Below are 27,300 nucleotides of genomic sequence, written 5' to 3' on the forward strand. Positions count from 1 at the left end.
GTAAAATCACTGAGCAAGCCAAGCCAGTCAAAAATGCCACCTATGTTGTGATGATTGCGTTTTGCTCTCTAACCCATTCGTTCATACACCACTGTGATACACAATAAGGCCGTGACAACAGAAAGACAACAGTTTACTCAGTGGCAGAATAAATTCAACTACAAATACGTTGGTTTCATTTTTAAAAAAGGAAAGCAACATCTGTCCGGTGAAGTCCACAAAGCAAATGTTGCAAACAGTTATATCTCCTGCAGCATGGTCAAGCAAGTTAATGTTTTCAACAGTTTACTAAACAACACCTGATTGAGAACCACAGAGTTCCTGCACATCAGCACAAAGACAACAGGAGCACTGCCTCTGCTATTCCATCACCATTTCAACTTAAACATTTAAACATCAAATCAACAAGGCTGTATATGCTTAGTTTAATACTGAAAACAAATGTAAATATACCAAAAACGATTTAGTCCAATCAATGTTGCTAAATATCATGTGGCTGTCCATGGTACTGATTTCTGTGTGTGCGTGCGCGCTTAAACAAAAATGTTGACTCACCCTACTTGTGGACTAGTTGAATGCCAATGGCATCCTCTTTTTCATGTTGGCAAACCGGTCTATGGCTCTGTCATACAGTACACTTTTAGTTTTTTGTTGTCATAAGCTACTTCCTTGTATGAGCAACAATTAACCAGCTAAGCTTGCTAGTTATCTAGTTAATGTGAGCCTACTAAGCTACATCTAGGCTGCATATTGAACTTGTCTCAGGCCAGTGGCACAACATATTAATTTATGGTTAGATCAGAATCGCTGTCATAATCATAACCACAAGTCCAAATCCCCATCTCCATCCATGGCTTAGGAAAGGGCCGATTTAGAAGCTAGCTACTGCAGGACATCAACACAAGCAGACCAGAAACAGATACGTGATTTGATTGGTCTGAAGCCAAATCCAAACTGGCCTCCCATGGGGGGGTGTTTTGCTGCACTGGAACATCCCACAGTTGAACTCAGCTCAATGCTGATTGGCAAAAAAAGAAATGATCAAGGGAGGCCAAATTCTTGCTGGCATCAGTCAATCAATCAAATGCTACATGTTATACTCTTTTGGTCCAGAGAGAATCAGGTACATGGGCTACACATGCTGAGACAGAGGTGCACTGTTTCCCTGTCCAGAGAGAATCAGGTACATGGGCTACACATGCTGAGACAGAGGTGCACTGTTTCCCTGTCCAGAGAGAATCAGGTACATGGGCTACACATGCTGAGACAGAGGGGCACTGTTTCCCTGTCCAGAGAGAATCAGGTACATGGGCTACACATGCTGAGACAGAGGGGCACTGTTTCCCTGTCCAGAGAGAATCAGGTACATGGGCTACACATGCTGAGACAGAGGGGCATTGTTTCCCTCGCTCGGATGATTTCTCCGGTGAGATTCAGCCACTTGCAAATTTACAGAAAATTATGAGAACACAGAGAGACGAAATATAAATTATTTGATTTACTTATTTATTGGTTAAATATTTGTTGAAGCCTGGCTTCCCTTGGCATCCATGAATACACGTCACTGCCTACATGTGAAGTTCACAGGAGAATATCAAATTGGGTGTCAAATGAACACTAAGAGCCTATATTATTAAGTGATTAAAACTTGTAATTCGTTACCAAATTGGTAATGGAATAACCAAGAAATCGGTCATGGAATTAGTGCAACTGAATTTACATACTGTTATGTTCAGCTCATAACTGTTTTCTTTCTGTCGTCGGTGGTCAAACCAAGAGTTATAAATCTGTCTGAGTGGACAACTTCTCTCTCTCTCTCTCCAGTTAATGTTACCTTTTCCAGCTCTTACTGACACCTACCCATGAGCCTCCTCTCTTTCCATTTACTGTAACCAGCATCCTCACACATTGAGCACCGGATGTCCATGGACGGTGAAAAGTATTTGAAATTAGGTCAGTCCACCTTGGCCTGGCTGGACTGGACCAAATCTGAAACTGTTGTAGATGTATGTTTCACACGTTTGCATAGCACAGTAGAGTAAAGTACTGAGTATAGTACAGTAAATAAAAGTAGTGTACTGAACTCTACTCTACCCTACTCTGCTGTGCTACATTGTACTGTGCTCTACTATGCTGCGTTGGGATGTCCAAACTACTTGTGAAACATGAGGAGAATGACATTCATATCCATAATTATGCATTTCTATGTAGTACATATCAGGGACCCATGTTGTAATTCCGTTACCATAATGATGTTTAAATCAACTTGACTTGCTCTAGTTCAATAACCAAAATATATATTTTGCAAATTCAAGGTGCCATGCCATAGCTGACACCCCGTTCTTTCTGCAAACATGTTTGAATCTTTTTGGGAAAAAGTAGTTGCATAAAAATCTAAGATCGAAGACAATATGTACTCCTGGGAATAGAGACAGAAATAAAGAATGCTGACATTCACATGCAAAACTTCATTTTGAGTTCAAAGCCCAGTGGTTGAATGTGTTTACTTCCATGTGAATGTGGTCTGTTCCTGTGAATAAATATGGTGGCCATTACATGTCTGTTTCACTGTGGTAAAATAATAAGCTCACTGTTTAATGATGGACCTGCTTTGGTGTATTTTATCTAGAATGAAGGAGCAACTGTAGTTAAGCCTTAACAACCCCCTCTATCTCCGTTCCTCTTGAACCCCACCCCTGTCCACCCCTGTCCTCTCACTCTCGCTCTCTCTCAACTGGCCCTGTCTCTGTGTCACTCTGTTCCCCTCGTGATGATTGATAGGCGAGGGGTATAATCTAAAGGAACATTTCTCAGTGCTGTCCAGGCCCTATCAGCCCAGCTGCTCCCATCGCCGATGTGTTAGCGCCTGTTGCCGGGACAGAGCCATGGTGATTACAACCCTATCAGATGCCTGGCTTCTCAGCAGTGCTAGCCCACATCCTGTCCTTCCTACCCTGCGTTTCAGTTTGTTCTTTCCCCCTCCTGTCCTCTATCTCTCCACTGCCAGACTCACACCAACTTCCCACTCCAGCTCACTGCTCCACTATACTGAATGTTTTTATATGGTTTAGATCTGATGTGTGTGATGAGATTTCATGCAGGGGAAAGAGCATTGTCACATGTACTGTACTGTGGTGAACTTGGAGAGGGTGATGTATTTTCTGAAATGCATCGTTGGCTTGGTGTGCCCAAATGGAAGTATCTCTGGAATGATTGAATGTCAATACAGTAGTTGCCACCTCCAGCCTGATTCAATGAACACCAGGAAATGGGAATTTCTGGCACTTTTTCTGACACACTCCTCTAACAAAATCTGCTGTTAAAACTGTAGGAAAAAAGTACCCATTTTAGGAAGTGGAACACTCAATTGTCTCTCCTCCGTTAGCCCATTAATACTTCCCTTTTCTTACCCGTGATCAGTAATGTAGTGGTCAACAAATAGGTGGGTAACTCTGCTCACCGGTCGCAGTGACAAAAAGAATGCTCCCTGTTCTTTTAATGCATTTTTCTGCAAAAGGAGGGTAAACTGTTGGGAGATGGGGGAAAAAAGGTGGGGGAAAAAAGGTGGGGAAACTGTTAGGAGATGGGGAAAAAAAGGTGGGTAAACTGTTGGGAGATGGGGAAAAAAAGGTGGGTAAACTGTTGGGAGATGGGGAAAAAAGGTGGGTAAACTGTTGGGAGATGGGGAAAAAAAGGTGGGTAAACTGTTGGGAGATGGAGGAAAAAGGTGGGTAAACTGTTGGGAGATGGGGAAAAAAGGTGGGTAAACTGTTGGGAGATGGGGAAAAAAGGTGGGTAATCTGTTGGGAGATGGGGGGAAAAAGGTGGGTAAACTGTTGGGAGATGGGGGAAAAAGGTGGGTAAACTGTTGGGAGATGGGGGAAAAAGGTGGGTAAACTGTTGGGAGATGGAGGAAAAAGGTGGGTAAACTGTTGGGAGATGGGGGGAAAAAGGTGGGTAAACTGTTGGGAGATGGGGGGAAAAAGGTGGGTAAACTGTTGGGAGATGAGGGAAAAAGGTGGGTAAACTGCGTTTACTTGCATTTACCCTCCACTACACCACTGCCTGTGATTTCTATATAGATTTATTACAGGAAGCAGCATTATGTTTAAAACGGTTTGTTCTTTTAAAGTACAGACACAGACCAGAGTGTAAGAAAAGGACTCATATTTTATGGCACGTTGTTTCACATCCTTGTGCGCTATTATTATAACGCCTTAGGCCTTATAACTTGTAGCTAGTGGATTTGTACATGGCCCTGACCGTTTACAGTAGCTTCATTCTACACTCACTTTCCAAGTCTACATCCTGATACAGCTATGATTGAAATGTCCTTCATGAAGCCAGAAGGAGTTGTTAAAGAAGACATGAATTAATGATTGAATTAATTATCGAAGTCACATACCGTACAATTAATTTTGTGGCTTTGCCCGAGTCTTTTTTTCCCTCCATCTATGCGGAGAGAATGTCAAGAAACATTTTCTAATTAATTTATGTGTGATTATCAGGGAGAGTTTCTGGAAGGTCTCTACTTTCAATTTCTAAAAGGGTAGCAGTGGAGGAAGGGGAGGCTGTAAGAGATGGAGGCAAAGAATGAATAGAGATTGAGCTCACACGCACATATACACGCACATATGCACACGCACGCACACACACACTGTCTGTGTGTGTGTGGGTGGGTGGGGGGAGATCAGGGGTAGTATTGGTGTCTTGATCAGATCTAACCATTCTCCCCTGTCTGTGACCCTCCAGTCCTGCTGCTGCTGCCCTTGACCCTAATGAAGCTGCTCTCTGTTTTACAGTGCCCCCTGTTGGTACAGCCTCCCGGAGACACAGGAAGTACATTGCACATAGCCACTATTAATGATGACATTCAGTGCTTGTCCTTTTTGTATGTTTATTTTTTACATAACCTTGGACTCCCAGCTGGCTGTGTTTTTAGAGTGATAAAGTATACTTGAAGCATAAACTCAGACAAGGGTGTTACTAGTCATGTATCTCAATCACAGGCTCTTATTGCAAGTAAACACATTCAACCACTGGGCTTTGAACTCAAAATGAAGTTTTGCATGTGAATGTCAGCATTCTTCATTTCTGTCTGTATTCCCAGGAGTACATATTGTCAACACTGTCTTGCTACCCTGGCTTACAGTAATGTTCCCCATTTTGTTTTAAGTTATTTTATCTTATTTCACATATTTGTAATTTGCATGTTTGGCATCTGCTCTTTCCTAGGGTATGTATTTTGCTGATAAAAGTTCAGCAGTGCAGTTAAAAGAAATTAGTTGGGTAAACAGTCGTAAATGTCAATGATAAAGTTCTGTTGAAGCTCATCTGATTAGCGTGGCGATGCAGGTGTCTTATCTTTGCTGTGCAATAGAGGGTAAAATGGAAATGATTGCGTCCTGAGCATGAGGTGCATATCCAGAAATGTGTATATTTTCAACTGAACCGCTACTGGACCCGAAGGGACTCTGGGTCTGCTTGGATGATCATGGAAATGTTTCTTGTTAGAGAGTGTAGGTGGAACTCCATTTGGCAAAATCAGACCATAACTCTATCCTCCTGCTTGCTGCTTACAAGCAATAACTCAAACAGGAAGTACCAGTGACACGCTCAATACAGAAATGATCCATTGAAGTGGATGCTAAACTACAGGACTAGCACAGATTGGAATATGTTCCGGGACACATCTGATTGAGGAGTTTACCACATCAGTCACCGGCCTAATTAAGTGCATCAATGACGTCGTCCCCACAGTGACCGTATGTTTATAACCCAACCAGTCATGGATTACAGGCAACATCTGTGCTGAGCTAAAGGCTAGTGCTGCCGCTTTCAAGGAGTGGGACACTAATCTATAAGAAATCCTGCTTCGACCTTCGAGCCATGAAACAGGCAAAGCGTCTAAGACCGCATCCTAAGACCAAATCCTACTACACCGGCTCTGATGTTCAGCAGTTGGTGCAGGGATTGCGAACTACCACGGATTACAAAGGGAAACCCAGCAGAGAGCTGTCCAGCAACACGAGCTTAACAGATGAGATAAATGCCTTCTATGCTCACTTCCAGATAAGAAACATAGAACCATGCATGAGAGCACCAGTTGTTCCGGACACCTGTGTGATCTCGCTCTCCGTAGCCGATATGAGTAAGAGTTAACATTCACAAGGCCACGGGGCCAGGACATGCGGCGTACTCAGAGCATGTGCTGACCAGCTGGCAAGTGTCTTCACTGACATTTTCATCCTATCCCTAACCCTTCATGGCTGCGCACAGCTCCAACACCATCTTTAAGTTTGCTGACGGCCAGACGGTGATAGGATTGATCCCCGACGACGATGAGCCAGCCTGTAAGGAGGAGGTCAGTGACCTGGCAATGTGGTGTCAGGAATACGGCCTCTCCCTCAACATCGGCAAGACCAAGAAACTGTTTGTGGACTACAGGAAACATCCACATCTATGAGGGCTGTAGTGGAGCGGGTCGAGAACTTCAACTTCCTCTTTGTTCACATCACTAAGGAATTAACATGGTTCAGACACACCCACACAGTTGTGAAGACGGCACAACAGCGCCTCCTCCCCCTCAGGAGGCTGAAATGATTTGGCATTCCTTTATTCCTCAGTCTATTATCTATCGTGTTGCCTTGTCACTTTATACCTACCTATACAGTAGCTACCTCCAATTACCTTGTACCCCTGTTCAGCGACTCTGTACTAGTACTCCATGTATATAGATGGCCATGTTATTTTTACTCCTTATTGTTATTTATTATTCACTGTGTATTTATTCCTCGTGTCACCATCTATTTTTATTTTACCTTTTTTATTTTAATCTTTAACTCTGCATTGTTGGAAATGGACCCCTAAGTAAGCATTTCACTGTTAGTCAACACCTGTTGTTTGCAAAGCATGTGACAAATAACATTTGATTTTGATTTACCGATTGGGGCCCATCTTCTTTCCTCAGTTGGGAGTTACAGGGCAGAGCAGAGAGGGAGTCCCCATGCTGAGTGAGTGGGGAAGAAAGCTCAGGGATTTGTCATTCAGCAGAGGTTAAACCCCACCTATTAGCGCGGGGTCGTAGTACGGCCTTGATAAAGATTTCCTGTTGTACTGTGTCAAAAAAATCAATGGCTCCGCAGCGATGTGCTCATTTGATATCAACAATTGTTTTTTAAAATCAATTAGCCTTGATAGAGGAGACTATGGTGTTGGGGAGTAGGGGAGCACCTGTTACTTAGGGTTGTGTAACTGCTTTTTGTTAGTCATTGGTCAATCATTTTGTTTTGCACACGTGACAACCAACAGAACGCTAGGTTAGGTTGGCTGATGTAATGTTGGTCATTGTCGTTGAGTAATGCTGGTGATGTTGTCATTCATTGCTCAATAACTCAAAGTTCTTGTCCATTAGACCATGAATTGCTGTCCAAGAGTCCCATGAATTGTTGAGAATAACTAGATAAATGTACGCTGTGTATTTGACCTGTACCAGGAAGTGCTACTGTATGTCTGTCTCAAAACATTGTTTGGGTAATCTAGTCTGAACTCCGGTCCCCCTACAGTACTACTACTCATTGGTAGTACTTTAACATTATATAATTTATAACCCATTTGGTGGTGTTGGGTTACTCATAGGGCCATGTAACGGCAGGACATCAATGTTCACTGAGCTCATGACAATTTGACAGACTTGTCAAACTACTTTCAGGTGTCTGTTAACAAGTATGTTTTTTTTTCTCAGCTTAGAAGTGATGTTTCCTTTGTTCCTCTTGAAGGGTTCAGAGAGGAAGGGAATTTGTGTGAGTCTGTCTGTGGATACGTGCCACAACAGGTCACAAACATACAAGGTCTCTATAAAATAAAAGTGGTTATGTGATTGTTGGCTACATCCAGATCAATGATGCATTTGAAATATTGTACATGTATTTTTGTTACTAATTTATGACCTCATTGTTGCATTATTCACCCTTCTGTCCTTCCTCTCTGTCCTACCCTCCCTCTATCCCCATCTTTCTACTCATCGGGTAATTGCATTAGTCATTTCATTAATGATAGAGTGATTGTTTGTTTTATTGTCTGCTGTTGTAAACGGACAGGGCGCCTCAGTGGCTGGTGAAGCAGCCGTATTGATGAGGCTTTGTGTGGACACTGCCAGAGTGGAGCTATATTGATAAGGCTGGCCCCTCGGTCTATGTGGACTCTGTCGTGCAAGATCCCTATTGATAAGGCCTGTGTTTTTGTGGCCACTGGTCACGCAGCAGCGTAGATGATGTCTGTGTTCCAGGCCGGGGATATTGTTGAGGGCTGTGAGGGTATAGATATGGTGTAGAGGTGAGGAGAGGGGCCAGGGTATCAGGCGGAGTGGGCAAGTGGCAGGGCATTGAACAGGGCTGTGGGGGGTGTAGAGCCTCTACAGAGGGGCCAGTATCAGGCCGAGAGGCGAGCGGCAGGTCATTGAGCAGTATTGATAAGAACCCCAGGTCATTATGGGGTTTTGTGGTGGGTGGTAGTGGTAATTAGCAGTGATTAGGACTGGAGGAGGTCCTGCGTAGAGTAGCGCCATGCTAACCTGCAGAGATTACAGATGTGCAGTGATTAAAAGGCCTCGTGATCACTCCCTCCGCCTCAGTGGGAGGATGAAACTGATCTCTTATTTAAAGCCGCCGGTTGGATGGTGTGCCCGGGCGGCTGGCCGTGGGCACCTCAGAGCTGGACCCTACCATCCAGGAGGTGACGCCGCCTTCCTGTGCTATAGATGATAGAGAGGGAGAAGACTGGGCAGCAGGATCAAATATTTGTAGCTTCTAAATCAAATCAAATATTATTTGTCACATGCGCCGAATACAGCAGGGGTAGTAGACCTTACAGTGAAAATAAGTGTTAGGTATTTACTCAAACTGAAGTTGAAAAAAAAATACATAAACATATATATTTTTTGAAAAGTAACAAATAATTAAGAGCACCAATAAAATAACAGTAACGAGGTTATATACAGGGTGTACTGGTACAGTGTAAATGTGCGGGGGCATAGGTTAGTCGGGGTAATTAATATGTACATGTAGGAAGAGGTAAAGTGTCTATGTATAGATAATAAACAGAGAGTAGCAAGCAGTGTAAAAGATGTGTGTATGTGTGTGTGTGTGTGGGGGGGAGGTCAATGCACATAGTCCGGGTAGCCATTTGATTAGCTGTTCAGGAGTCTAATGGCTTGGGGGTAGAAGCTGTTAAGAAGCCTTTTGGACCTAGACTTGGCCCTCCGGTACCTCTTGCCGTGTGGTAGTAGAGAGAACAGTCTATGACTAGGGTGGCTGGAGTCTTTGGCAAATTTTAGGGCCTTCTCCTGACACCACCTGGTATAGAGATCCTGGATAGCAGGAAGCTTGGCCCCAGTGATGTAGTGCCTTGCGGCCTGGAGGCTGAGCAGTTGCCATACCAGGCGGTGATATAACAGTTGTAAAACTTTTTGAATATCTGGCGACCCATGCCAAATCTTTTCAGTCTCCTGAGGGGGAATAGGCGTTCTAAACACTGACTCTCAGTGTGCTCTCTTTGTATTTCCTCACAAAGGTAAAATCTCAGCAGACAATTTCACAATTAGGTTAATAGTGGTGGTCACGTTGATAAGGCATCATGTGACCGAGACCAGCCAGGGACAGGGCAGCAGACTGGACAATGATGGAGTGTTGAGATTAGGGGGTTACAGTGTGATCTGACCAGGGGGTGATGGGAGATAGGCCAAGCCTGGACACTGGACTTCAGCCTCACTGATGTGGACAGAAGACTAACACGGACTAATAGCTAATAGAGACATGGGCCTATTGCCTGTATAGTCTTCAACATTTTATGGGAATCAAATACATTTTAGCTTCAGAGATTTTCAATGGAGTTTGTTTAATTATGAGTTTGTTAGCCCAGTGCAGTTTCATACAGTAGCTTACAATGTGTTCAAATATAGTGGTATGAGCTCCATTTATGACAACCAGAGTCAAACAGTGGTCACATTAACACAATAACACACTCAAAAACACTTTCAAAAGCTTGATTTGTTCCCATCTCCTTCTCACTACTGCGTCTGAATTGTTTTCTTCCTTTCCTTCACTCCTCTCTCTCCCTGCCACCCCCCCCTTTCTCCATCCCTCTCTCTCCCTGCCATCCCCCCTTTCTCCATCCCTCTCTCTCCCACTCTAGGCTTGTGGGAAAGCCATTTTATCAGCGTCTGTCTGTTGTTCTCTGGTGGGGATAGATACAGAGAAGATAGATGAGTGTTTTGACATGGAGAGTGTTAGACAAACACTCTTATCGCCTCGGCACTTTAGCCCAAGCCCCGAAAGTGAAGCTGAACCATGTGGGGGGGGTGGGGGGTGGGTGGGGGGGGGGTGGGGGGGGGACTGCACTGTAGAGCACCATTGCTATGGGTGACGACTTACTGTATGTACTGGACTCAGTGAATTTCTACATGTCTTTCTCAATCATCCCTTTGTGAGAGACGTGTGTTTTTGTTGAAGCCTTTGAGATCCTACTTGGTTGATCCTCTGTGTTGTTGTAAGGGGTGTCAGTTTGTTAGTGAAGCGTTGTCCTCCTCAATGGCCTTAGTCTCCTCCTGTTCTAGTAGTCTAGTACCCCCCCCCCCCTCCAGAAAAGTGGATAGTAGCAGTCTTACCAGCTTTTTTAAAGCTGATCTTAACTTCTTTTGTACATAATGTCTCCTATAAACTATCAAAATAAATCATAAAGATAGTCGCACATTCCATATATCAACTCCCAGTAATTTATTGGGTGATTTACCCAATAGTTTGCACATTTCTGTATTATTTATTTTTATAGTTTATATTTGTCGTTAGTCAGCACCTCCACACAAAAATATTTTTTCTGTGTGTGCGCCAGCTCACATAATGTCTCCGCCATAATTTCCTATGACTGAAAAAACAGCTTCTGGACATCTTAACAGTGATCATTAACCTCGATTTGGAGGGAAATTTCTATTTCAACGAGTTGGCAGCTCTTTACATTCTGCTTACTCCGGACCAGGCCTTAAATACCCAGGTCTCGAAAGAGGAAGCGGCTGCAAAAGAGATGCAAGCAAGGGGGCATACTGACACGACCCCGTCGGTGAACCACCGTTGCCCTCTGTTGTATTGGAGTGCAGTCCCTGGAGAACAAACTGGATGAACTCTGTACAAGCTCCGTTCAAGACTATCCTATCAACGGCACCTGCATAACGACTTGGTTCAGCAACCGCAAGGCACCGTAAGTCGCTATAGAGCGTGGTAAGTACAGCCCAGTACATCACTGGGGCGGAACTCCCTGACTTCCAGGACCTCTATACCAGGCGGTGTCAGAGGAAGGCCCAAAGAATTTTCAGCCACCCAAGCCATAGAATGTTCTTTCTCCTATCGCACGGCAAGCGGTACAAGTGCACTAAGTCTAGAACCAACAAGACCCTGAAGAGCTTCTACCACCAAGCCATAAGACCTCGAAACACGACCGCTAAATAGCTAATCATATGGCTACCTGGACTACCTGCATTGACCCTTTTTTTCCGCTAACTCTCTTGCACTGACTCCATGCACACACACTGGACTCTACCCACACACTCACACATATTTACACTGAAACCCCAACACACACAGTACATACGCCCACACACGCGTACACATGCATACCGACGACACACACTTTCACACTCATCACATACGCTGCTGCTACTGTTTTCTCTATCCTGTTGCATAGTTTCTTTACCCCTACCTACAGTATATGTACATGGCTACCTCCATTACCCATCGAGTCGGTACTGGTACTCCCTGTATATAGCCATGATTATTTACTCGTTATTCGTTATTCACGGTGCATTTATTCCTTGTGTCACTAATTACATTTTTGTTAGATGTTTTATCTTTTTTAACTCTGCATTGTTGAAGGATCTGTAAGTAAGCATTTCACTGTTAGTCTACACCGGTTGTTTACAAAAAGCCTTGACTCCCATGTCTGTTCCTCAGTTATCTCCAGAGCTCTGGCCTTTACATGACGTAGATCATTGTAGTTGTGTTTTGAGACCGTATTTTTACCTGGATTTGGTTTAATTTTGTTTGGCTGTGTATCTTGTATGCTTGTGGGACCTTAGTGACTTAATATCTCTATCTCCTATCTCTCTCTTCCCGTTCTCTTCTCTCCCTTTCTATCTGTAGATGATCTGGAGCTGAGTGATGATGCTGCTTACCCCAAGGTCCTGGCCTGCAGGGACCTCACCACCGACACACTATGGGGGCCATATGCTGGGATCGTCCAAACAGAAGATGTGGGAGATGACCAGGAGTCAGAGGTGAAGGTTCAAAGTGCATGGAGGGAGATGTTAGAGGTCAAGTAGAGGGTTGGGTTCTGTCAATGGGACAGGATAATTAAAAAATGACTTATCACCCATTAATCTGTCAGTGGTGGGAAATGGAAATATCTTTGTGTGCGTGTGCGCACGCTCCTATTACCCCATGGCCAATCGCTATGTGCATTTCCTTGGGAAATGTTAGAGACAGGATGTTCCTCTCGCTGGAGTTGTCTCTTATTCATCATGTGCTGAAAGTCCGTCTAATCATGTGATTCTGAGCTGGAAGAGTTTTCCTGGCACTGACCAGATACAGATACCAGAACATTGCACACTCTCATACACAAAAACACATACACACACACTTTCTCTGGACTGGATCAAATACTTTTTAAAGATTTGTAATCCATGCTCTATTTAAGCAATACGGCTTGAGGGGGTGTGGTATATGGCCTTCGGAAAGTATTCAGACCCCTTGACTTTTTCCAAATTTTGTTATGTTACAGCCTTATTCTAAAATTGGTTAAATTGGGTTTTTCCCTCATCAATCTACACGCAATACCACATCCATGATGACAAAGAAAACATAGGCTTTTAGAAATTTTTGCTAATTTATATAAAAACATTTTTTTTAAATAACACATTTACATAAGTATTCAGACCCTTTACTCAATACTTTGTTGAAGCACTTTTGGAAGTGATTCTTGTGTATGACCCTACAAGCTTGGCACATCTATATTTGGGGAGTTTCTCCCATTCTTCTTTGCAGATTCTCTCAAGCTCTGTCAGGTTGGATGGGGAGCGTCGCTGCATAGCTATTTTCAGGTCTCTAGAGATGTTCGATCAGTTCAACTCCATGCTCAATACTGAATACTCAGAGCTCTATGGACAATTCCTTCGACCTCATGGCTTGGTTTTTGCTCTGACAGGCACTGTCAACTGTGGGACCTTATGTAGACAGGTGTATGTCTTTCCAAATAATGTCTAATCAATTGAATTTACCACAGGTGGACTCCAATCAAGTTGTAGAAACATCTCAAGGATGATCAATGGAAACAGGATGCACCTGAGCTCAATTTCGCATCTCATAGCAAAGGGTCTGAATACTTATGTAAATAAGGCTTTTCTGTTTATTTTTAATACATTTTCAAACATTTCTCAAAACCTGTTTTCATTTTGTCATTATGGGATATTGTGTGTAGATTGATGAGGGGGAAAAAATCTGTAATACATTTTAGAATAAGGCTGTAGCGTTACAAAATGTGGAAAAAGTCAAAGGGTCTGAATACTTTCCGAAGGCAATATACCATGGCTAAGGGCTGTTATTAGCACGACGCAACGCGTAGTGCCTGGATACAGCCATTAGCCGTGGTATATTGGCCATGTACCACAAACCCCGAGGTGCCTTATTGCTATTATAAACTGGTTGCCAACGGAATTAGAACAGTAAAAAGTATTTTTTTTGTCATACCCGTGGTATACGGTCTGATATACTTTACCACAGCTTTCAACCAATCAGCATTCAGCCAATCAGCATTCAGGGCTCAAACCTCCGAGTTTATAATCCAAAATGTGTAGCGGCCTTTTGCGATGTTGTTCTTAAATGACGGTATATGCCGTATGTATTCCCCAAAGGGTTAATAAATATATGAAGACATTATACTTGAATGACCATGAATGTTTCTCTGAAAGACTGCTCATCTACTTTTTGTCTCATGCTGATGCATCCATGAGTTTGACTGACTCACTGGTCCTGCAGCCTTTCCTCTCCCAGCTGCAGCCCAGCAAACCCAGACCAGCCCACCCCTCTCCTCTACCCTCTGCTCCCCAGACGTCCGCCTGTATTTTATCTCTGCGTGGCGCCATCCTCCTGGACAACAAATCCCAATGATTGATTTCTGGTTGATAGGCTCTCATTTCTAAGATTTAGTTTATTATCAGAATTTCTGAGTCCACACACCCATCACCCATCTTTCGTTTCCTCCCTTCCACTGCTCATCTCCTTTTCTCACTCTTCCCTTTCTGTCATGTTCAAGAAGACTACGTCTCAATGCAGTTTTTAGTCGATTTTCGGCATTGACCATCTCTTTTGAATTCTCTCTCCCTTCTCTCTAACCTCACCCTCTCCATCTCTGTCTCTCTCTCCCTCTCTCCCTCTGCTATCTGCGGGCTGAAAGAGTGAAGACTGACCCTCAGTCAGGAGGAGATAGTGGGTTTAATCTCACATTCCTCCTGTGTCTCCCACTGTCACTCCGCATCCTCCTCCCACAGTTCCCCGCCCGCCAGGCCGCCAGCCCAGGGGTCAGCAGGGGTCAGGGTTACCCTCAATAGAGTAGATCCACCGCTACGCAGCCCTTCATCTCTATCTCTGCTTAGCTAAGATTGCTTTCTGCTGCGTTCTCTCCCACTATAAAGAGACCAATTATTATTAATAAACTACTGGTGCTTACAATGGATGTGCAATTCATTTGGCTTTGCATGATTGTTGCCATCGTGTATTGTGTAAAGATTCAACATTGACAGTCTAAACAATTCCAAATACCCAATTTACACAGCTAACTTTTGTTTATTTTGCTGTGATTGAGTTACACTTATTACCAACCTTTCTGCTTGATTGGCCTCAGTAGGGAATATTATGTGTAGGGGATTGGACAAAGGGTTACCTGATTCAGCTACAAGATTATGTTTTTGTAACAGAAAAGAGACATTCAGTGTTGGTTTCATGGCAGTATGCCATGTGCTGTCCTGTTAGTGTGACCTCCTCCCTGTCCCTTTCCACCTCAGACCTGTCCCAGTGGTGGTGTCATGCAGCCTGCAGTGGCGTCTGGAGCCCTGGGGTTCTGCCCCTCATCACATCACATGGTGACTTGGCACCACCCGCCTCGCCTGGCAGACCTGCAGATCCATGCCAAACCTGCCTGCTGTGCTCTGCCTTCTCTGAGAAAATGTGCTTCTTATTTGATCTTGCCGGATAAGCTATCAGTTTAATACGGGCCTACCCTGTAACACAACAAGACAAGCGTTCACTTTGAACACCCACACACACTGCACACTAGTGCACTCTCACACAACAAGCATAGATCCTAGCTAATATAAGACCTGTTCTTTTTTGATCTGATATACAGGTAACTGCCAAAATAAAGGAAACACCAACATAAAGTGTCTTAATAGGGTGTTAGGCCCCCACAGGTCAGAACAGATTCAATGCACCTTGGCATAGAACCTACACGTGTCTGGAACTCTATTGGAGGGATTGACACCATTTTTCTACAAGAAATGTGTGTGTTCGCTCGCGCATATGTTTGTTGCTTTGTGTGGGTGGGGATCATGAGCGGCAGTCAGTTCTAAGGAAACGGGGTGGATAGTGAGTTGATATCCATGACAGGTCTCTCTTAAAGAGATCTCACTCATTAGATTATCAATGTCACTGGGCTGTGTGTGTGTCATATGGAAATCCTGTAATTTGCATCTCTTGAGAAAGAGGCATTAAAATCTATTTAAATATATTCTGTCTGATATGGATGTTGGACTTTGGTACACAGTGTAATAATGTTTACTGATGAGCTGACCAGGTTTCCTTAGATTTCTGGGAGTTTGTCGTTCAGTGAACATGTCCTCGTCTCACGGCAACTGAGGTGTGTATTTTCTGATTGGATCAGACTCATCTGATATAGTTCCCCTCGTTTTGATTACATCACAAATTGATCAAATCTCGGTCAAAAGAGTCTTAAGATTAGTAGGTTACACCTGATATGTAGTGATGATTTGGTGGTATCAACCAAGTTAGAATAACTTCATAATGGCAATGCTTCAACAAGGAAAAGAGCACCATACCTTATAGTTTCACCGTAGTTTGAGTGATACTCCTCCAAACCATCTTCTGCCGAGCACACACCACTGCAGAAGCAACTCAACTTACCCATCGCTTTTGTTCCCTCTCTTCACCCTCCTGTCTTTCGCGGAAACGAAGCCTAGAGGCATGATCCTAGAAGGAGCGGAGTGTGGAGTTCAAAGCGTTATCACGTGCGGAACGTCTTTTCATCATGTTTTAGAAACAAGCGTTAGCACTAATCCCCCAATAATCTCTCCAGGAGAACTCAAATGATAAGGTCCGCCACCCACGGCTTGCAAACACACTTTTGGGGAGTCTCTCCCCCCTCACTGCTCTGTCGTTCCCTACGAAGGACGAGTGAAGGTGAGAACCTTCTCACTCTCTCTCATTCTCTATCTAGCAGTGTTTGTTTACCTCCTGGTAAATCTCTCCAGTTGATCTGAAATTATCAACAGAGACGGTCTTTGGCAGCCTTCTGCACCCTGCCCTCACAAATTAGATCTTAATTAAAACAGTCGCTCCAGAAGACCCCAAATCTGTAATTTAGCACTTGTCACCCTCTTGATCGCTCCTGAATGTCTATAATAATAAAGTGCACTAAACTAGCTTAATCTTGATGGCAGATATGTTGAGAGCACGTCCATGTATACGTTCATTGGCAACAAGGACCTGAGGTTGTGCTACAGAGCTTAGAGCTCACAGGAGGACCAGAGGCCTAAATTCTTCCTCAGACACTTCCACTATGGCATCTCTCCCTCTTTCTGCCCCTGCCAGACACTGAGAAGATGTTGACTAGCGAAAGGGAATGGAACAAATAGGTGGACTATGGTAGGGGCAAGTAGAGAGGCAAAAGGGAGAAAAAAGGAAATTATAGGAAAGTGCAATGGCAAAAGCCAGCAAAAGGATGAAGGCAGTGCCAGAGAGGAAGGGAGATGGAATGGAAAGAGGTGGGATTGGAGAGATGGAGTTGATGGGGAGGGGGTGCTTATTCTCATCACTCAGTCCCTGTGACTGGGCTGGTATCTGCAGCTCGCTGTCATCTGCGCCTGCTTCTGCGGGGCGGAGAGTAAAGGAGAGAGGGAAAACCTATCTCCGAGGCTCATCTCCGGCAGTTCTGGAGCCCGCTTTCCAAGAGTGCCTCATTTTCAAATCTCTTATCTTGCCTGTTTTAAGTATCGCAGTTTTATATTTTTACATGTCATTTGCATGCAGCTCATCAAACCTGGATTATTTTTTCTTGGAGGCACACTACATGACCAAAAGTATGTGGACACCTGCTCGTTGAACATCTCATTTCAAAATCATGGGCATTAATATGGAGTTGGTCCCCCTTTGCTGCTATAACAGCCTCTACTCTTCTGGGAAGGCTTTCCACTAGATGTTGGAACATTGCTGTGGGGACTTGCTTCTATTCAGCCACAAGCATTAGTGAGGTCAGGCGCTGATGACCTAGCTCACAGTCGGCATTCCAATTAATCCCAAAGGTGTTAGATGGGGTTGAGGTCAGGGCTCTGTGCAGGCCAGTCAAGTTCTTCCACACTGATCTCGACAAACCATTTCTGGCTGAACCTCGGTTTGTGCACGGGGGCATTGTCATGCAGAAACAAGAAGAGGGCCTTCCCGAAATTGTGGCAGACAGTTGGAGGCACATAATCGTTTAGAATGTCATTTGTACAGTGCATACTGAAAATATTCAGACCCCTTTACTTTTTCCACATTTTTTTCCCACATCAATCTACACACAATATCCCATAATGACAAAGCAAACAGGTTTTTAGAAATGTTTGCACATTTATAAAACATGTACTGAACTATAACATTTACATAAGTATTCAGACCATTTACTCAGTACTTTGTTGAAGCACCTTTGGCATAGATTACAGCCTCGAATCTTCTTGGATATGACACTACAAACTTGGCACAGCTGTATTTGGGGAGTTTCTCACATTCCTCTCTGCAGATCCTCTCAAGCTCTTTTTCAGGTCTCTCCAGATATGTTTGATCGAGTTCAAGTCTGGGCTCTGTCTGGGCCACTCAAGGACATTCAGAGACTTGACCCGAAGCCACTCCTGCGTTGTCTTGGCTATGTGCTTAGAGTTATTGACTTGTTGGAAGGTGAACCTTTGCCCCAGTCTGAGGTCCTGAGCGCTCTGGAGCAGGTTTTCATCAAGGATCTCTCTGTACTTTGCTCAGTTCATATTTCCCTCGATCCTGACCAGTCTCCCAGTCCCTCAGTCCCTGCAGCTGAAAAATATCCCCACAGCATGATGCTGCCACCACCATGCTTCACCGTAGGGATGGTGCCAGGTTTCCTCCAGACGTGACACTTGGCATTTAGGCCAGAGTTCAATCTTGGTTTCATCACATCAGAGAATCATGTTTCTCATGGTCTGAGTGTCTTTAGGTGACTTTTGGCAAACTCCAAGTGGGCTGTCATGTTCTTTTTACTGAGGGGTGGCTTGCATCTGGCCTGATTGGTGGAGTGCTGTGGGGATGGTTGTCCTTTTGGAAGGTTCTACCATTTCCACAGAGGAACTCTGGAGCTCTGTCAGCGGTGACCATCGGGTTCTTGGTCACCTCCTTGACAAAGGCCCATTTCCCCGATTGCTCAGTTTGGCCGGGCCGAGTCTTGGTGGTTCCAAACTTCTTCCATTTAAGAATGATTGAGGCCACTGTGTTCTTGGGGACCTTTAATGCTACAGACATTTTTTGTTACCCTTCCCCAGATCTGTGCCTCGACACAATCCTGTCTTGGAGCTATACGGACAATTCCTTCGACCTCATGGTATAGACAGGTGTGTGCCTTTCCAAATCATGTCCAATCAATTGAATTTACCACAGGTGGACTTCAGTCAAGTTGTAGAAACATCTTAAGGATGATCAATGGAAACAGGATGCACCTTAGCTCAATTTCGAATCTCATCGCAAAGGGTCTGAATACTTATCTAAATTAGTTCTTTCTGTTTTTATTTTCAATAAATGTGCAAAAAAAATGGAAAAACCTGCTTCGCTTTGTTGTTATGGGGTATTGTGTAGATTGAGGATTTTTATTTATTCAATCAATTTTAGAATAAGTCTGTAACGTAACAAAATGTGGAAAAAGGCAAGGGGTCTTAATACTTCCCGAATGCGCTGTTGCATTATAATGTCCCTTCACTGGAACTAAGGGGCCCAAACCATGAAAAACAGTCCCACACCATTATTCCTCCTCTACCAAACTTTGCAGTTGGCACTATGCATTCGGCAGGTAGCGTTCTCCTAACATCCACCAAACTCAGATTTGTCTGTTGGTGAAGAGTGATTCATCACTCCAGAGAGCATGTTTCCACTGATCCAGAGTCCAATGGCGGCGAGCTTTACACCACTCCAGCCGACGCTTGGCATTGCGCATGGTGATCTTAGGCTTGTGTGCTGCTGCTTGGCCATGGAAACAGTTATTGTGTTGACGTTGCTTCCAGAGGAAGTTTGGAACTCGGTAGTGAGTGTTGCAACTGAAGACAGGCGATTTTTACGAGCTTCAGTACTCGGCAGTCCCGTTCTGTGAGCGTGTGTGGCCTACAACTTCACATCTGATCCTAGACGTTTCCACTTCATAATAACAGCACTCACAGTTGACCGGGGCAGCTCTAGAAGGGCAGAAATTTGATGAACTGACTTGTTGGAAAGGTGGCGTCCTATGACGGTGCCACGTTGAAGGTCACTGAGCTCTTCAGTATGGCCATTCTACTGCCATGTTTGTCTATGGAGATTGCATGGCTGTGTGCTCGATTGTATACACCTGTCAGCAACGGGGCTGAAGTAGCAAAATCCACTATTTTGAAGGAGTGTCTACATACTTTTGTATATATAGTGTATATGCAGATGTGTGTCTGTGCATGAGCAGACCAGTATAAGGGAATGGGTTTCAGTGTGTTTGTACAGTAAGCACATTTATTAGTGTATTAATGTGCGTATTTATTTGTGTTAAAGAAGTGTGTGTGTGTGTGTGTGTGTGTGTGTGTGTGTGTGTGTGTTGAGAGAGAGAGAATGTGTGTGTGAGAGGCGGATGTTGAGTAGGTTTCTGATGTTTATCTTCCTTCCTTTTCTTCTCTGTATTTTTGGAGGATTCACACAGTGACCTCTTTGTTTGGGACAGTGAGTACCCCCTTCATTCCCCTTTTGGGAAAGAAACCATTTCCTGAAGGGGAGAGATAGAGATAGAAGGGCAGACAGAGGGGTAGGAATGAGAGAGGGAGGTTGAGGAATGGGAAAGAGAGAGGGATGAGAGAGGGCATGATTAGCCATACAGTACTGTAGAGCGGGAGGGATGGGAAGATTAAGCGAAGGGGAAGAGGTAAATGGTAGGAGGGGGTGAAAGAGAGAGTGAGAGGGAAAACGAGTATGAATAAAGACCAGGCCAGCCCCAATAGTCAGGAGGTCTATGGTGGAATTCAGTGGAAGTCAGCTGCACTGGCCAGGAAAGGAGAGACTATTCTACCTTCCTGTTCTTTTCTTCTCTGTCTGTCCAGCTGTGTCCGCTTCATAGAGTACATTCAAACAGACTTGGATGATATCATTATCCAGGATGCACACATTGAAAAATAAGTTCATTATTGACCAATCATTTCATTGTGTTTCTCATGGTTCCACAGAGAACAGGATTCTATAATTGCTTTAATCACCAGGGAATATTCAGCAAATTATGGTAGCAATGATGTGTATGCAAATTCAAATATATGTGGAGAGTGGTATGAAGGCTTAATCTTCTAATCTACTGGAGGATGGGGGAGGCGTTGTCTTATTTCCTTTGCTTTAATTGAACCGTATATTAAGCTGAATTGATCTGAGTCGAGGTTAGACTTGGGGTTAGTTCAGGGAAAGGTTTCTCCCTTCATTTCCAACCCCCAGACAAGAGCATCTGGGGAGAATTCTATATTCCTTTTTATACTCCGCAACGACAGGGCTACAGAATGAACGAATACAGAAATGAAATCAGCCGAGCATCATTTGCATTCAAGTTTTATCGGTGTGAGAAGAGGGCGTTTTTGGGAGTGATAAGGAGAGGGCGTCGTGGGCTGCGGTGAGGTGCGTGCGCACTGAGGCTGTGTCTGTGCGCGTTTGGGAGTTGAAGGTGGCTATGGTGAGGCTGTATGGTGTGGGGAGGGGGCTAGTGGTGGTTAATATCAGAATACCAAATAATTAGATTTGCTATCGTCATGGCGGCAGCAGTGCGGGGATCAGGCAGATTAAAGCCCGGCTGAGCTGATTAATATTCATGAGAGACGAGGGTCCAGAAGAGGGGGCTTAGACTGCACCTCAAAGACTCCCTCACTGAGGGACTTGAAGCGCTCTCAAAGTGCCTGGATCCTAGGGAGACCACCAGGGTGAACACAGGCAGCGCTAAGCAACATTCACTTCCACTCTTAGTCTTTTAGTCCTCCTCTGGCTCCCCCTTCCTTGTTCTCTCCCTCCTCATTAGAAAGTGTTTCAGTTAGGGATGTTGGACACTGCATTGTGGGATAGTTTACATCACTAGTAGTGGTGTGTGTGTGTGTGTGTGTGTGTGTGTGTTCACAGGCAGGGACTTGCCATTTGATTATATGTTTAATTTGATACTGTGATTGTTGATTATGTCCTCCAGGCTAGGGAGATGTGATACTAGAGGCTTCTCTGCTCCTCTTAACTTAACAATCTTTGGCGGCCACAGCCTCTGTTGGCTTTTGTTAATTACACATCCTATCAAACTGCAATCTTGCCCCATGTCTTTTAGTTCATATTATCACACTGTGTGTTGGTTCCAGCCATCATTCAAGCCCTAGTGCAGTCAGGGCCCAAAGCCAGATCAGAGCCAGCTAAACCACCATATCCACCTCATCTTCTCTCTGCTAGTCTCAGAGAGTCTCTCAGAGAGCATTTTGCATTTGTTCAAACTGTCCAAAACTCCCAACTGTTTCTGTTGTAAGATTTTATTTTTCTGTCCTATATACAGTAGTCTTGTGTGAAATGTTCCTGTGAAATTTTCTCAAGTCGGACCACACTGGCCTTTTCTTCAGTGAATACCAAAGCATCGTGATAGATTCATGATAAATTAGTCTGAAACAAATTAGCAGCACTTATAGCACAGACGGCTCCAGCATTGGGTTACAAACTAAAACAAAAGAAGCCATATCTCCACATCAGCGCAAGTTCTCCATGAAATACAATACACAGCGTCTTCAGGCTAGAACAGACCGATTCAGAAATAAATCCTTCCACTGTCCTCCCTTGCTTCCCAACTCACCCCATATACCCCCAGTCCCTGTACACACGTCAGTTTAAACTCATACCTCATATTCTCTCAAAAAGTTTCAGTCCATGTGGTGCTATGTTGGAATATGTGTACCAAGGTATCCTCTGTAGCAAGCAGTCTGAGTGAACTGTGGTTCCCCTGAAGCGGTGTGTCTGTCAGGGCTGTTGCTGCTGAATGACTGCTGCCACCTAGTGGAGACAGTGTTCTAGAATCTATATGTCCTCAGGCTTCCATACAGGTGTAGCACTGCTATAGGCCTTGTGCAACTATACTATACGGTAGTTGTGGAGCTCCACCTAATGTGACTGTGTTTATGGTTTTACTACACATTTTCATGAATGTATCATTGAATCTCACAAAGAAGACAACATTTTACTGGGACTGCTATAAGATATTTGGTTACGGACGCACTCTGCTTAACTGTGCCGTAACACACAGAGGTACGTAGGTGAGTGTGTGTCTCATGCAGACACACGATAAGCCTGTGGGAGTGATTGTCAGGTGGAATGCTCTGTGAGCCTCCACTGAACAAAGACAAGATTGTGCTGAGGACGGCACAGGTGTGTGTTTCTCTCTGGTCTGCCCTGCCCTGGCTTCAGCAGCACTCACACATGTGCAGACACTGACACACATTCTTCAACACACACAGCTAGATTATGACTCCCCTCCACTCACACACCTTTTGTCCCATCGTGTATTGAGAGAAGCTCCTGAGAGGGCGTCCGGGTGAATAGGAGCACTACGACGTCATCGGATCTCCTTTCTTACCTTTCCTTCTCCTCTCTCCTGGGGTCTCTCTGTTCCTTCCCTTTCTCCATGCCCTGTCTATAGCTCTTTTCAGTGAGTCTTTGTTCAGCCTGTGCCCCCTTCCTCTTCCTCTATGCTTCTGATTGCCCATGTTACAGGCCTGCCCCTTACTGCTGGAAAAGATTAGTCCCTTTATTGTAGTGTATATTCGATGGGCTTTAATTATTGAACAGTTTATTCAGAGGACATTGTCAGGATTAATTCATTGTTAAACCTCACTTTTCAGTAGGTCTTTGTCTGTATAATGTTCTGTATCAAAATCGGTTTGTCAGAAAAGACCTGGAAAAGTGTGTGATACGTGATGATGGCTTATGATAATTATTTGCCGCACCTCATTCTGTATTAAAAACGTGACCCTGTGTTTCCAGAGCAAGACTGATGGTCTCTGTTTGTTTATTTGTGTGTCTACAGATCTCCAGGTTGAGCCTGGTGTGTGAGGACACAGACTGCTGGCTCCGTAGAGTCCTGTTAACCTCTGATGCAACAGATACCAACTGTACCATCTACAGCCAAGGTTCTACAAACTGCCCAAACAATCAACACAGCACTCATGCAGATAATGCACCATTTTCATTGTTACATTTTTAGTTCTGGTGCTCTTATCCAGGTTTACAATCAGAGGTCTCTTATTAGAGTGAGACCAGAACGGAGATATTTTGACCTACTATAGATTACTATACATTCCATAGATAACATACTGTACAAAACCATCTATTCACTACATGCCCCTGGTGTGACGTGTGTTGTTGTGTGTGTGACTCTATCTCTTCTTCCTAGGTGAGGAGCTGTATTGTAAGGTAACCCAGGACATCTCCACAGGGGACGGTCTGCTGGCTACGCTGTCTACACCCTCTATGGAGCAGCGGTCCCCCTCTAAGACCCAGGCTGTAGCGGTGAAGGAGGAGCCTACAGGTGTCTACCCAGCATCCCTCCACTCTGAGATACAGCTCCTCCCCCAGCAGGCTGGGATGGCAGCCATCTTGGCCACGGCAGTTGTCAACAGTGAGTTTCAGATTGCTCAGGATAATAATGTGTTCTTTTTATAAGTGTGTCTTGTGTGCTTTCGTACATGTGTCTGTGTAAGCACCAAAGCCCCCAGTGTCCAGTCTGGAGCATGAAGTCACGAGCTCTGCTTGTCGGCTACTGCGTAGAAACCTAGAGGGGGCCGAAAGGCCTGTTCTGCCCTAAAAAGCCTATGTCAATTACAATCGACAGAACGGCCAGACATTATTTGAAAGTTCGCTACAAATTAAGATATTTAATTAAATAGTGACCCATTCTGACTACTACATCTGTCGTCACACAGGACCACGTTCTGACACAGACCAATCACGGGCCGGCATGCTACAAGGAGGCTCGCGCCCTCACACCATTGACATTAAGGTTGACTCTTTCAGGCAGGTTGAAAACAAGTACATTGTAACCTTTAATTAACTAGGCAAGTCAGTTATGAACAAATATTGTATTTACATTGACCATGATCCTTTGCTAGTTACGGCCACTTTCACTATGATCTTTAGCTATTTTCTGGTGCTATTCAGCCCCATTGAGCAATATGGCGCTAAAAATGAAAATACTTCATGCTCCATCAGGAGTTTTCCATAGGAATGTCAGCGCTAACACCATCTACTGGTTTTAATGTCTATGGTGAGCACATGCATAGCACAAAGCATTGGCAGTTACTGTACTGTGTATATACTGTCAATGTGAACAACATTGAGGGACTCAATGTTGGGAACCTAGATAAATGCAAGTGCTAAGGTTCACCGTGCCACATTTTCTCATTCACCCAGTACACCACAAGGTGGCAATGTAACTCCTCTGTACCGCCTGGTCTCAGAGGTAGACTGCTTTGTAATTGCCTTCGCGCTTTTTCATAAAGTCCCCTATTGGCAGTGTAGTCAGCAGCGGGAGCAGGCATGGACATGCTGTGATGAGTGCATGATTAATCACCACAAATCAAGCTAAAGGGTAAAACATGATCAGCCGTATCCCGGTTCCTGCTGTAGAAGCTCTGTGCTGAGGACTGTGGGTAATTACGGACGTTATCAAAAATAGCCTGTTTAACATGAGCCCTGACACCAGATCAGTACGATTACCCCGCGCGGGCGGGCGCTCGCTCCCACAACCTCTGTGCTCTTGTTGCCTTGGAGACCCCGGAGCAATATCAAGTGTTTTTTCTCGCTCCGCAATTGAATCGATCATGTGACGCAGCTGAATGCGTGTGTGGTGATGTGTGTACACATCAATGAACATGATGTTTACATGAAAGTGTCTATGTAACGTTTTAATGTGTAAGCAGATCACATGGAATCTGTTTTTTTTTAATGAATGAACATGCACTGCTCTCATGCATTGTTTATGTACTACTCATTTGATAAGTGATAACAGTTGTTTGTTTGCTTGGTCCAGAGGACATCTTTCCGTGTAAGGACTGTGGGATCTGGTACCGCAGTGAGAGGAACCTCCAGGCCCACCTCATGTACTACTGTGCCAGCCGGCAGAAGCAGCAGTCCTCCTGCTCCCCTCCACAGGACAAGCCCAAGGACTCCTACCCCAATGAGCGTGTCTGCCCCTTCCCACAATGTAACAAGAGCTGCCCCAGCGCCAGCTCCCTGGAGATCCACATGCGGACACACAGTGGTGAGAACTGTCATCTCTCTAACAAAACATTACTTTAGCTCTCTCTCTCAAAGCAGATTCCCTAAGTGTGTATATTTGCGTAATTATTGCACTTTTAATAGCCAGTTATAACAGTAGGACCTTTTCTCTCTTTTTGTATTATTAGGTTAAGCAAGTCTACTGGTGGTCATTGTGTGTTAAAACACCTACACTGAATGTTCAAAACATGCTCTTTCCATGGCATAGACTGATCAGGTGAATCCAGGTGAAAGCTATGATCCCATCAGACTGCTAAACAGCAATCACTAACTCAGAGAGGCAGCTGCCTACATTGAGACCCAATCACAGGCCACTTAAATAAATGGACCACTAGTCACTTTATACAATGCCACTCTAAATAATGCCACTTTTAAGAATGTTTACATATCTTACATTACTCATATCACATGTATATACTGTATTTTATACCATCTATTGCACCTTGCCTATGCCGCTCGGCCATTGCTCATCCATACGCTTTATCTTGGCCAGGTCGCAGTTTCAAATGAGAACTTGTTCTCAACTAGCCTACCTGGTTAAATAAAGGTGAAATAAAATAAATAAAAATGTACATCTACATATTCTCATTCACCCCTTTAGATTTGTGTTTATATGGTAGTTGTTGGGGAATTGTAATATTACTTGCTAGACATTACTGCACTGTCGGAACTAGAAGCACAAGCATTTCGCTACACTCGCATTAACATGTGTACGTGACAAATAAAATGTTACGTGCTTTATTGATGTCACTTGTTAAATCCATTTGAGTCAGTGTAGATGAATGGGGAGAGGCAAGTTAAATAAGTATTTTTAAGCCTTGAGACAATTGAGACATGGATTGTGTATGTGTGCCATTCAGAGGGTGAATGGGCAAGACAAAATATTTAAGTGCCTTTGAAATGGGTATCAAATCAAATCAAATGTATTTATATAGCCCTTCGTACATCAGCTGATATCTCAAAGTGTAGTACAGAAACCCAGCCTAAAACCCCAAACAGCAAGCAATGCAGGTGTAGAAGCACGGTGGCTAGGAAAAACTCCCTAGAAAGGCCAAAACCTAGGAAGAAACCTAGAGAGGAACCAGGCTATGTGGGGTGGCCAGTCCTCTTCTGGCTGTGCCGGGTGGAGATTATAACAGAACATGGCCAAGATGTTCAAATATTCATAAATGACCAACATGGTCAAATAATGATAACCACAGGCAGAACAGTTGAAACTGGAGCAGCAGCACGGCCCGGTGGACTGGGTACAGCAAGGAGTCATCATGTCAGGTAGTCCTGAGGCATGGTCTTAGGGCTCAGGTCCTCCGAGAGAGAGAAAGAGAGAATTAGAGAGAGCATACTTAAATTCACACAGGACACCGGATAGGACAGGAGAAGTACTCCAGATATAACAAACTGACCCTAGCCCCCC

At 44.3% G+C, this 27,300-nt stretch overlaps 1 protein-coding gene across 4 annotated transcripts in view; it reads left to right on the forward strand.

Annotated features, from left to right (window-relative positions):
- The window catches only part of LOC110494451 (zinc finger protein ZFPM1), a 93,893-nt gene that overhangs the window by 58,421 nt on the left and 8,172 nt on the right, over positions 1-27,300 (forward strand). For 2 of the 4 annotated variants that reach the window (XM_021569506.3, XM_090205716.1), the window contains exons 4-7: positions 12,189-12,322; positions 23,638-23,740; positions 24,004-24,228; positions 25,639-25,869. In XM_021569506.3, coding sequence (XP_021425181.3) covers positions 12,189-12,322; positions 23,638-23,740; positions 24,004-24,228; positions 25,639-25,869 — 693 coding nt within the window. Of the gene's footprint in view, positions 1-12,188; positions 12,323-15,103; positions 15,182-17,297; positions 17,414-23,637; positions 23,741-24,003; positions 24,229-25,638; positions 25,870-27,300 lie in introns of those variants that run through there. The other 2 variants (XM_090205724.1, XM_090205718.1) reach the window with 2 other exon arrangements.

This window comes from Oncorhynchus mykiss, chromosome 2 (genome assembly GCF_057628025.1).
Source record: "Oncorhynchus mykiss isolate SJ-2025 chromosome 2, ASM5762802v1, whole genome shotgun sequence".
Taxonomy (NCBI): domain Eukaryota; kingdom Metazoa; phylum Chordata; class Actinopteri; order Salmoniformes; family Salmonidae; genus Oncorhynchus; species Oncorhynchus mykiss.